This window comes from Mytilus edulis, chromosome 7, assembly GCF_963676685.1.
Source record: "Mytilus edulis chromosome 7, xbMytEdul2.2, whole genome shotgun sequence".
Classification (NCBI taxonomy): Eukaryota; Metazoa; Mollusca; class Bivalvia; order Mytilida; family Mytilidae; genus Mytilus; species Mytilus edulis.
The window spans coordinates 19298403-19311720 of record NC_092350.1 but is presented as its reverse complement, the minus strand read 5'-3'; the positions used below and the strand labels follow the sequence as shown (position 1 = coordinate 19311720).

General features: G+C 32.1%; 1 protein-coding gene across 2 annotated transcripts; it reads left to right on the top strand.

Annotated features, from left to right (window-relative positions):
* Positions 1–571: 571 nt before the first annotated feature.
* Positions 572–12473, top strand: LOC139480942 (sulfate transporter-like). 2 transcript variants are annotated; one of them, XM_071263928.1, is made up of 2 exons: positions 572–751; positions 9389–12473. In XM_071263928.1, the coding sequence occupies exon 2, from the start codon at positions 9437–9439 to the stop codon at positions 11486–11488; it is 2052 nt and encodes a 683-aa protein (XP_071120029.1). In that variant the 5' UTR covers positions 572–751; positions 9389–9436; the 3' UTR covers positions 11489–12473. The 2 variants fall into 2 exon arrangements, with proteins under 2 accessions (XP_071120029.1, XP_071120028.1); XM_071263927.1 differs by lacking the exon at positions 572–751 and adding an exon at positions 8732–8788.
* The last annotated feature ends 845 nt before the right edge of the window (positions 12474–13318 follow it).

Sequence of the window (13318 nt, the reverse complement as noted above, 5' to 3'; positions counted from 1 at the left end):
TTACAAAGTGTTTTTATATAACCTAAACCATTGATTTCAGGCAAAAAAGCAAAAACAATATTTTGTAATATTTCAAAATTTGTATTTTCACCCGAAAATTCAAAAGTTGTATAGTCACCAGAAAATTCAAAAGTTGTATAGTCACCCGAAAATTCTAAAATTGATATTAGAACTTTAAACTTTGAAATTAAACATGGTCTGCCCAAAATTTTGATTGCATTTGCAGATATTTGAAAACTTGATTCTCATCTTTGAAATTAAGTGCCGACTTTTGTCATCATTTTCCGCAAAATAAATTTGACGCCTGTGTTCAATAACTCGGTATTTTCCAACTTGTAAATTTGGTCAGATTATTTTATTCATTTGAATTTGCTTTGCAAATCTTTTTTATTGGATAGTTTAATTCTTTCCTATTTATTACATTTCATACTTGTGTATCGTTTCTTTTGTGACTAGTATAGATACTTAACATGGAAATTACCTGTTATACATGAAATGATTAGCCTTCATGTCGCCTTTAACATTTAGCCTGAATGTCGAATTGCCATTGGCCCAAATGTAGCATATTTTTAGACGAAACATGCATCTCCCATTTTGATTATGAATGACAGAAGCGTAAACAATGCTGCGCAGTTCTGAATTATAAAACGCAATTTTTTTTATCAAGCTTGTGTATACAAACCTGGTGAAATGCATTGTAACTATGATGTAACCATACGTGAAAAAGTAAGTACTTTAAAATCCAAAATCAGTACGCTCATGTGAATTTACTCACACTTTTTTTCAGAGTTTTCAGTACAATCCAACTCACTTGCTTGCAAAAGATTAATTCTAGTAGGGTTTCTGTATACATAAAGTATATGCATCTATGATGTTTAATTAGACATGTATGATGTTAGAATAATTTTCACAATTTAAAGACGAGAATCTACAGTCAGTTAAGATATTTAGATAAATTATTGTCTCAAAAGTGTTAATTCAATTATTGATTAACTCGGCACAAACATAACTTTCTTAATATTGCTTCTTAGAAATACAAAAATTTGTATAGTGTGTGAAAGAATTTTGTGAAGTGATTCAATGTTTGCTCTACCATGGTTCACTCAAACGCATTTCATGGTAATACCTCTTAATAAATCAGAATGAAATGATTTGCAATATTTTCATGTATCCCTGTATTATATGTTAATAAATCAATGCTTTAAGAAGGTAAATATTCTGTATAAAGTCCAATATTTTGTTGATTTTGAATTCCAAACTTTCTTTTGCTTTAAATACCCTTATGAGAGATGCTAATACATACATACAGGTGTCTGAATATTTTACAACAAGTATGGTTGGTGAATATTTTATAGTACTAACAAGATATTGTATTAAAAAAACTATCGTCGCCCCTTCCCAATTACCCTCTAACACTTTATTTGATATGGACTGGTCATTGTTATTAAATATTACGCAACTCGATTTAATGACGTAATTATTGCTACTACTTTAATTGTTTACCTGTTCAAATTTGTCCTTGTGCAATCTGTACGCATACGCAATTTTTATTACGTAACAATAACTATTGTTTATGATAACATGGATGGTAATTCTAGATTTGAAGTTAAAAAGTCTTTTAGAAATTATACCATTACTCTTGTTTATGGATAAACAGTTATAGTTATGGTTTATCTTTAGTCTTCTCTTCAAATATTATACTAAAAGGCCAAGTCAAATTTGAATTATGATTTTCTTTTCTTCAATAAAATGATGTTCTTTTATTTATTTTTACACAATTTTGTGGCTTATACTGTACACTGTACGAGTTCATGATATTTTCATGAATGGAACAAGAGGTAGGATTTGATTTTTCAATTCTTACTTTTTCAAATTTATTTGCAATAAATAGTGAACGCGTTCTCTATAAATTTGAGAAACATCACAAATCATGCAATTTATTTTTTTGAAAAATATGTCATTCTGATGAAAAGCATCCAAATATATTTTACGCACGTCAACGCAAGGTCAAACGCTTGTGTTTTAACGGAAAATAGCAGTGACTTGGGAAGGTCAAAATAAAACTGTTCTGCCTATTTGAGTAAAAAAAATCAATTTGATCATTTTTTGGCTGGAATTGGCGTTCATTAATCAATTGAATAGGCTTGTTCGTTTCTTGGATTGAATGGTTCATTGATTGATTGATTGATAGTTTCATAATGTAATGCGACGCATATTCCAGAATGTTGTTTTCGTTTATTTATTACTACTGTGATCACCAGTGACAATATTCAACGCACATTATATGCTCGATACCAGATAATTATCAATTGTTTACTGAATTTTTTGCTAAAAAAATGTTTTGAATGCAATATTATTAAAGCTGGTAATGGTCTTCTTAGTATAACATTCATACTTTTGAGATGATCCGTTATTGAAATGTGTCAACTCTAAACTATCCACTCTGACTTGTGAACTTTTACCTAACATGATGCATTTTTTCACTATTAAGTGATAATCGTCTCTCATAAAAACGTACAGATTGGCTAATGTATACAAAATGTATCTTTTATAAATGTATTGTGTAATTTTATACATAAGGTGAGACGTAAATAAAATAAAATATTGAATTGAATTGCAATAACTGGGATGACAGATTAAATGAAGCTCAGATCATCGTGTAGCTAATTATTTTCTGTTGATGCAGATGCATTAATTATTTTCTTTTCTCTTGAAAACAAGAATAAGCGGAACCATTTTGTAAAATATAATTTGGTTTTTTGCTAAATTACTAAAGTTGTAGTACTTTGTAAGCCTGGTTAGTTTATTGGCTTGTTTTAAAGACATCGATGTTTCGTTTTTTTTTATGGTTATTGACACTGTTTTCAATTAATTTACTATATCTTGTACAATAAAAAAAAATCACATATGCAATCGAAATGACTCCTCGTTGAATTGAATGATACAATATACAAAAATAAACGAACACTATATATGTTAGTTAATTTTATTTGTACATATGAACACAGTAACAGAAAAAACGTGAGCTCTGACCGACTATCATTTAAAAAGTTTTCCGCTTCATGCAATTACTAATAAAAAAAACCACACTAATACGAATTTACATGTAATGAACACAAATCATTGCTTTTTTCTGAACCTTCAGGGTCAATACTCATACTGAAATATCATAAACTACTGAAAAACTAAGAATCGAAAATAAATAAATAGATTAAATGGCCAAAAATAAACACTCTTATGTGCAGCATAAGTGACTTTATTGTGTACATCTGAATTGAAAATTTTAAGAATTTGGTTATTGATTCGGGGGCGCTACTTCCAGCGCATGTTTTAATATATTGCATTGAATAGCTACTGAAAGAAGAACGAACAGAAATTTTGTGACACTCAATTTTATTAAATGTCTTAATCGAGGCATGCCTTTAAACACACTTATACTAGATAATTTCATTAACCATAGGCTTCACAACTACCTGAAACCAGGAAACGATCATAGACACCAATTAGTGACCTACCAAATTAGACTATTTACCGGATTTGTAATCACATAAGCAACGCGACGGGTGCCACATGTAGAGCAGGATCTGCTTACCCTTCCGGAGCACCTGAGATCACCCCTAGTTTTTGGTGGGGTTCGTGTTGTTTATTCTTTAGTTTTCTATGTTGTGTCATGTGTACTATTGTTTTTCTGTTTGTCTTTTTCATTTTTAGCCATGGCGTTGTCAGTTTGTTTTAGATTTATGAGTTTGACTGTCCCTTTGGTATCTTTCGTCCCTCTTTTAGACTTCAATTTGGCAAAACTTTCAAATGTCGAATGGCATGGTGTGGGAGGGAGAACTATTCATAAAATGGTAAAGCTCGAAATGGACAAAGATAAACTTAAAAAATCCGAATGTGTTATTCTCCTTGCTCGTAACAGAAAAAAATTTCAGTTTTGACCTCAACACAAATAATTTATAAAAGTGGTCATAAGAGGTCATAGTTCTAGATTCAGGGTGAAAGGAGTTTTATACTTTTGCTGCCTCAAATCTAAAAGATCTTTAACCATGACTTGACGTCCTTAGTATAGGTACCTGAGTAGTGTTCACATATCTGAAATTAAATGTTTTTTTTTAAATGCTATATGTTCTCTTAAAATGTCGCTTAAATTTAGTAAAGTTTATTTTGTTTTTCCCCTTGTTATAATTTCCCCTGGTTTCAAATTCATTTAACGACGGAGTTGAGATGTCGTTTGACGTTTTACAGCTTTCCAGATATCTGAAAACACAGTCTGAGTTGTACAAATTGAAAGGTAAACTACGGCGCTCGTCGAGACATTTTTTGACATTATTGAAAACAAATGTAGTCGTTCAGGTATTAAACATCCATTTTTTATGGTAGTATTCTTTACAAAGCACAAAAATGTCGGCATTCACCTCAAAAGCTAACAAAACCTTCAACAGACTTATAAAGAAGGTACCGGTATATGGTTACGATATTGTTGTCAGGTCATTTAAGATTGCATATTCTGGCCTAGATATTGATTCACTTATAGGGTCTTTGCATCGGAAAAAAACCCACATTTATTCTAAAATCAGTTATTGGCATGATACGGGTTAAATTCTGTTAATGATGCTATAATACAATACCCCTAATGGATAGGATTGTGCTTGATATTCATATGATGAAGACATAATCTTTCAATCAGTTTAATTGAGGTCTAGAGCTGGCATGTCAGTAACTGCTAGAAGTCCTTTGGTTATTTATGATTATTATCATTTTGTTTAGTTTCTTTCTATTCTGACATCGGACTCGGACTTCTTTCAAACTGAGTTTTACTGTGCGTATTGATATGTTTTGTTTTTCTACATTGACTAGAGGTATACTGGGAGGGTTGAGATCACAGATTGCTGCATTGAAGACCCATTGGTGGCCTTCGGCTATTATTTGCTCTGTGGTGGGGTTGTTGTCTCTTTTACACGTTCCCCATTTCCATTCTCAATCTTATGTCCAAATTATTCTCCTTGATACTATCATTATTTACCTTCATAAATGTTCTTAGAACTTATAAATTCCGGAAGTACATCTTAGATGAAATAATAAGTGAGTTTTTCTGTAGCTTGTCTACGTGTAACCCAGGAACTCGTTATAGGCATATTAGCACCATTATCGCCAGTGTATGGGTTGTACACGTGCTTCTGTATGTTACGTTCGGAATTTTTTACCGTGTATCGATTGGAACAAATGCTGTGATTGTTATTTTGACAGCAGAACTGGTAGAATCGATAGAACGGTTTTATTTGCCTGGTCATCACTGAGCTATTAGCGGTTCCATGGTTAAGAATGTTTCAACCGTTTCACCGGAAATAGCCAATGCAGTGTTAGTTATGATAACATGTGTCTGTGTCTAAACTCACTAGCAATATGTTTTGTGCGAATTTAGAAGGTTTGGCTAGCTCCAAAACCAGATTCAACCCCAATATTTTTCTAAAAAAATTCCTGTACAAAGTCAGGAAAATGGCCATTGTAATATTAAAGTTCGTTTCTGTGTGTGTTACATTTTAGTGTTGTGTTTCTGTTGTGTCTTAGTTCTCCTCTTATATTTGATGTGTTTCCCTCATTTTAGTTTGTAACACGGATTTGTTTGTTCTTAATCGATTTATGAATTTCAAATAGCAGTATACTACTGTTACCTTTATTAGATCTGACAACAACCTCAAGATGATAACCAACGTATTTGGTCCCAGGGAAATTCAAAACAGAAAGTCCCTAATCAAATGACAAAATAAAAAACCCAAATAGTTATCAAAAGAACCAGGATTATAATTCAGTACGCCAGACGCGCGTTTCGTCTTCATAAGACTCATCAGTGACGTTCATATCAAAATATTTATTAAGTCAAACAAGTACAAAGTTGAAGAGCATTGAGGATCCGAAATTCCAAAAAAGTTGTACCAAACACATCAAATGCATGGTTAAATAGCTAGACAAACCTCTCAATGGTTTGTCATTCACATCAAATTCCATTATTTCGACAACCATGTGTTAGCAACACAAACAGACAAAATAGCTAAACTGTCACAAATAGGGGTCCAGCAGTCAACATTGTGTTATAATCCTTGTCACTATAAAAACAAACAAATATGTAAAATAAAAGCACAAAACGACAGATATCAGATTTTAACTCCAAACTTGGTATTCTTGATTTTTTGTTTAATTAAAATATACGTTTCTCATGACTAAACATTGTCATATAACTTTTCTATGTGCTTGAACATTATTTTCATTAATATCTATTGAAGAAATTCGTATATATAACACGGGATACGAAATTTTATTTTGCACTCGATAATATCCGCGTAGTTTTACAAAATTCGTTCTGTTATCAGTTAAAATCATAAGTCACGTTGGTAGAAATGTCTGAAGAAACATTACCCTTGAATGCTATTACGGCCATCATCCATTTGGATCAGTAACGCTATCATGAAAGATACCAAGCTTATAATTTAGTACACCAGACGTTTGTTTCATCAAAATAAAAACAGTTATACATTCTATGCGTTTTGACCGCTTTTCCGGAGCACCCTTTACCAGGAACTGTCACCGATTATTTAAAAGCCACAAATATATAGGAACCGAAATATTTGAAGAGCAATATGACAAAAAAAAAAGAAGTCGTTACTTTTAGTTTATCTATAATCTCAGACTCTAAATTTATAAACAGACAACTGTGAAAAGGTTTGTTATAAATCACGTCACATTGGAAGTAGTGACTACTGAGTTGATGGTACTCTCGGGGACTGATAATACACAATCAACGGTATCGACTTAGTTATATAGGAAAAATGAAAAAGAAATAAATGCATGCGTCATGAGACTTTTCTGGATTTAGCTTCTCATCATGAACGCTTGATAGTTATCAAAGCTACCAGTATTATATTTTAATACGCTAGACGCGCGTTTCTTCTACGTTAGACTCATCAGTCACGCTCAGATCAAAATAGTTATAAGTCTAAACAAGTACAAAGTTGAAGAGTATTGAGGATCCAAAATTTAAATTTTAAATACGAATAATTGAAAAGCACTAAAACAGTTCAAAAGCCAAATCAAATGCGAGTTTGGAAGTCAAAATTCCATTTAGTTATGCAAATTTAAAGCTGTCTTTAGATAACTATGCATTACAGTAGGCAATCATAGGTAAAAATGTTACCACAGGAAAAGTAAATAATAGGCAAATTTACAGATCGGGTAACTATTCTGTTATTTTGACATATTAATCGCTGAAACGTAATTTTCATGAGTCGGAATATAGTCAACCGTTTCCATTTTTTGTAACGATAAATCTTTTACATTGTAAAATTCCGTTGGTCTTCCTTATATCCCAGTCTGGGCAGATATTGCGTAAAAAAACATGTTTACGAAGTCCGAATAATATATTGAGATGTATACGTCAGAGGATATATGTTTATTCTACTGAGAAATGAAAAGATGGCAATTAGAAAACTGTTTGCGTCACTGTTTTCCAATAACAAAGTTGGAAGTCGTCTATATTTTGTATCTGTCTATACTGTATTCATTTTATTTAAAGGTAGCGTAATGCAATATATGAGTTTTAATTAAATTTTTAATATCAACTTCTTCAGTTGAGAGTCAAATAACTGAAGCTAAATGAAAATCTATAAAGGGAAAATGGTACTATTACATTTTCCTAGCATTAGGTTGTGTAACCAAGGCAGGTGAAGGAAGTCAAATTAGGATGTGATTGGATGTAAGGGTACAATATATTTTAATAATTATCTATGAATAACTGCAGTGTGTATATTTACAATTTAATTTTTTTTTTAAATTTAAAACTTATTGAAATATTTTCTAGAGAATTATTCGAAAAGTCTTCCAAAATTTCATAAATTTGGTGTAAAATGACGGTGGGCATGGATAACATAAACAAGCTCCGTTGGAAATTGGTCATGATACTTTCTGACTTCGATTTTTAAAATAGAATAATAAAGCACTAACACCACACATAACTGTTTTATCCAGGTTTTAATTATAAAAAGTGGTAAATTTAGGAATTGTTAGTATTGTCGCCTATGGCAGAATAAATAGTACCGTTTTCCCTAAAGAATGTTCTTGGAATTCTGTAATACTTGAAATGCATTAATTATACAAAAACATACATTGTATATCCATGACTTAAGTGTTGATTTTCACAGTGGAGCATTTTATTCATGTTTCACATATATTTTTAATAAGATACTGGTAACTGATTATCTCTTGTTATTTGTTTTAAAGACTTTTCAGTATTTATATATTTTGATAGTCTTACCCTTGGGAGCACCCTTTGAACTTAGTTAGTACAATTATCGAATAGAAAAGTTTTTCAGTATATTTTTCAATAAATTTTAATTTATTTTTGACAATATTGTTATTTTCATTGTCAATGTAGTTTTGTCACTGTCCTTTAAGTAGTGGTGCTTATATGTGTTTAATCATATTTATTAACCTATACATCCCATCATTATAAAACAGTGCGGATATTTCATTTTATGCATTTATTCCCATTTATGTCATTTGTATTATTTGCTTTTTTTTTTATCTTTAAGTTTATACCCCAAAAAAATCTGTTCAATGCATTTCACCTAAAGATTGTGAATATATTAAAAAAATCAATTTTGATCATATCCATAGTAAGTGTAATCTATTGATAAAATTGTCATGCTATTGGCCTCGCAACTATATAATAAAACGTAACTATTTTTATTTTGTATACACAGCTAATGAAAACTAAGATGTAACCACACGTAAAACAGTAAGTACTTTAATTTCCCTAAGTAATCAATATTTTTATGTCGCCCTTCCTGTTTTTCACAATTTATTACCAAAAAAGCACAGATATGTAGACATTTTTCACAATTAAATAAGCTATATAAACTAGAAGGTTCACTTACATCTATTTTTAAAAACGGAGCTTGCAATGCATACCCACTCACTTGATCATGGATAAAGTAAGAATAATGTAACACATTTTTTGTTAATAATTGTAATAACAGTTTTAAGTCAAATTCTAGCTAAATAGTATGTTGATTCACATGTACAAATGAGATAAACAGCGCAATAATTATTGTATGTCTGTGTGCGAGTGTGAAAACAGTGCAATGTTTGTTTTTGCATGATAACAGAACATAAGTTGAACCACTTAGTTAAATTTCTTAATGGTGAAAAGATAATGTCATTTTGTCAAATTAGAAAGTTGATGTAAGCTGAAGATCTTTGATATACTGTTTAAATTATTTACAACTTCAATTTATAGCCTCTGAATGAACTATTTAGAGATCGACGTAAGATCGATATATCCTTTTTATGGTTTCGCTATGATTGAAAAGTTTACTTTGTTATTTGTATTTTTTAGGTAATATTTTCAACCTTATTCAAATTCTATTACCGGCGTCGGCCAGAGATGTCCTCTGACGTTTTACTGCTTACCAGATCTGTGAAAACACAGTCCGAACTATATGAATATTATGGCAGACCACCGCACTCGTCTAAGTCATTGTCGGAGAATATAAAAGACAAATGCACATTTCCCAAGTTAAATTCATATTTACTAGCACTATTTCCAGTCATAAATGTCTTAAGAACGTATAAATTCCGGGTGTACATCTTTGATGATGTAATAAGTGGCTTGTCAGTAGCTTGCCTTCATGTACCACAGGGACTTGCATTGGGCATATTAGCATCATTATCACCGGCGTATGGATTGTATACGTCAATTTTCCCTGTGCTTCTGTATGTTCTTTTCGGAACGTCTCACCACGTATCGCTCGGAACAAATGCTGTGATTGCTATTTTGACAGCAGAAATGGTAGAATTGCAGTTAGACCAATATGGTTTGACAGGTATTAAGTCAGCCTTAAACGGTTCCACGAATGATCATTTAACAACAATTTCACCGGACATCGCAATTTCAGGTTTAGAATACAAGGCGTCAGTAGCAGCAGGTTCGTCATTTATTGTTGGATTGTTGCTGTTCATCATGGGTTTGTGCCGAATGGGGTTTATTACATCTTATTTGTCATCTTCTTTCATTGCAGCTTTTACAACAACCGGTGCTATTCATATCATTTCCAGCCAAATCCCTAATGCTCTTGGCATAACAGTGCAACCCGTTAACAAACCAGGAAAACTTATATATGTATATATTGAAATATTCAAAGCGTTTCCACACATTCATGTTGCTACATTCCTAGTCTCTATAATATGCCTACTTATACTCGTATTGGTGAAAGATGTCATAAATGAGAGATACAAAAACAAAATGAAAATGCCAATACCAATTGATTTAATTTTGGTTGTCTTATCAACATTTATTTCTTCCTATACACAATTACATGAAAACTTCGGTATAGGTGTAGTAGGTAAAATACCTGCAGGACTGCCAACTCCGAAGCTACCCCGAGTATCTGTAGATATTATAGGACAAAGTGCTGTCATTGGTATAATCGTGTTTGTGCTTACGATTTCGATGGCCCGACTTTGTGAGGTGAAACACGGATATTCAGTTGACGATAATCAAGAACTCGTCGCATATGGTATTTCAAATCTAGGTAGTTCGTTTTTCTCCTGCTTCCCAGCTTGCGTTGCTCCACCTCGTACAATTGTTTTGAGTACAATGGGAGCAAAGACAACATTAAGCGGGATGGTTTCAGCTGTTTTTGTATTGCTTGTAATACTTTTCATTGGAGAATATGTTGAATCATTACCTAAAGCTGTTCTTGCAAGTATAATCATAGCAGCTATTAAAAATCTGTTATATCAGTTTAAGGACCTACCGATGTTGTGGCGAGTAAACCGTTATGATTTTGTTATCTTTGTTGGTACAGTACTGTGTGGTGTCCTTATTGATTTTCCTTACGCTTTGTATGTAGGAGTGCTACTTTGTTTTTTGACAGTTGTTGTGCAAAGTCAAAAGTCATCTTCGTATACCATTAGAAAACTTGAGCAGGAGGGTCGCCTTCTTGATCAAAAGACTCACGACATTCCATTATGTAACCCGAAAATAGCAATATTTCGAATGGAATCATCTCTTTATTTTGCCACAGCTGATAAATTTGTAAAAAAATTGTACAAAGCAACATTTAATCCGAAAGCCTATCGAAAACAACCTGACTTAAACGTTGAAATTAATGTTGATCAGAGCGAAAATAGCGGTAGCAGTGATGAAAGAGTTTCGCTGTCAAAAGCAAATCATGAAAACGAAATACCCGTCGTACCAATTACGCATATTATTATTGACTGTTCGTCTATGAACTATATTGACATGAACGGTATGAAAGCTTTAATACAGATTCACTCCGAATTCATACCAGTTGGTGTTACCGTCATGCTTGGAAACTGTACTAATTTCATGAAAACGTTCATAGAGAAATCGGATTTATCACAGGAAATAGACATGAATAATGTGTATGCTGACATTTTAGATGCCTTTTTCGCAGCAAGTCATAAAAAGTGAAGAATAGCTACACTACTTTAACTTTAACTTAGGACCATATTGGTGGGGGTGGTATTTATCTGAAAAGCTAGACAATAAGTAACTTTTGTGCATAACTACGCATGCATAAAATTATCATTAAATGGTACTAGTATTCAAAACCTCATTAACACTAGAATATAACAAGAAGAGGCTATTACCTTAGCTGTATTTGGCACAACTTTTAGGAATTTTGGTCCTCAATGCTCTTAAACGTCGCCTTTTTAACTTTTTTGGATGTGAGCGTCACTGAAGAGTCTTTTGTAGACGAAACGCGCGTTTGGTGTAAATACAAAATTTAATCCTGGTTTCTATGATGAGTTTATTTATCATTCAGATGAAGACTTGTTTTATAAGTATTCGAATGAGCAATAATCCTCCTGCGGAGAATTAGTTTTTAAAACCCACAGTTTCTTAAGATAGTTTATATTGTAATACAAAACAATATATAGAATGTAACATAATTCATAAAATCCTATCTTCATGTTAATACGATTAATATCGTATAGATCCTGAAGTATTTAAGTATGTATATGTCTCCAAGCGTTCCTGATGACAGTAGGTTTCAGCGTTCCTTATGACGGTAGGTTTAAGCGTTTCTGATGAAGGTGGATTTGAGTATTCCTTATAAAGGTATTCTACAATTAACTCACCAGTGAAACAAAAATCAATTACTTATCAACGACACCAGGCGTATTATTTTGACAGGTTGTTTTATCTACAATGAACTTCTCAGTTAAGCTTAAATAAAGTTGACACATAAATAACAGAATGAAGTTAAAGAGCATTGAGGACCCTAAAATTCCGAAAGGTTCTACAAAATACAGCTAAGTAAAAAATTTCTGAGGTAGTAAATCATTAGTTTTTTTAAAATACTTTGGACTAAGGGTAAATATCATTTTCGAATTCGATAAATATTTGGTATGTTTGATTTATTTGTGTTTAGAGATAAAGATACAATAAGATGTATGATGGCCAACTATCAAGTCAAAGATGCAAGGATAAAAAATCTACAAGTCACATTTCGACCTTTAATAATGAGCAAAAACACTTACCGTAATACATATGAACTATAGTATAGAAGACCCTGGATGTAAAACGGGAAATAGTACACGTACAACAAAACCTAATAGCCTGATTTAAGTTAAGAACTTCAATCGAAAAACAAGCATGAGAGGCCACAACTTACAATAACCAATCAACCAAATGTTCCTTGCTTGTGACACGCACATAAAGAGTATTTGTCTCGTCTAAGACAACAGTAGAAAAATAGGACACATAAGGATGTTAATTTGACGGCACCTACGACGTTAAGTATTTCTTCACATCTTTATATTAGTATAGTATATAAGATTCTTGCAAATTATACATGTCAGATAGGAAGGGATTACCTGACATTGACTTAATATTTACTCTTAGAATATTAGTCGATTAGTATTTGTAGATTCGAGGCCGTAGAACAGTGTCTAAAAATAAATGACATGAATACTATCATGGAGTGAAATCTCTTATACGCATTTTCGACGGTTTGTATGTTGTTTTATTCCCACTGAATTCATGTATGATAGTCATTCAATAATAAAAGGATTAATGTGTGCAAGAAGTATACATATTTGTATCATATATCATATAGTGTTTCTATGCATATATAATATATGAGTTACTGTGAGTATCGTTTTGCCTCTTATTCGATATTGACACATATGAATGACTTCAAACTATAATATATGATAATTGTGATAATTTTACCTTCCCAAATGTCAATTTTCCCTTCGGGCAGTCGTATGGCGTTTACATATCTCAATTGATAAG

Coding starts and splice junctions, on each gene's coding strand:
- LOC139480942 (XM_071263928.1), top strand. CDS start 9,437: ATGTCCTCTGACGTTTTACTGCTTACCAGATCTGTGAAAACACAGTCC.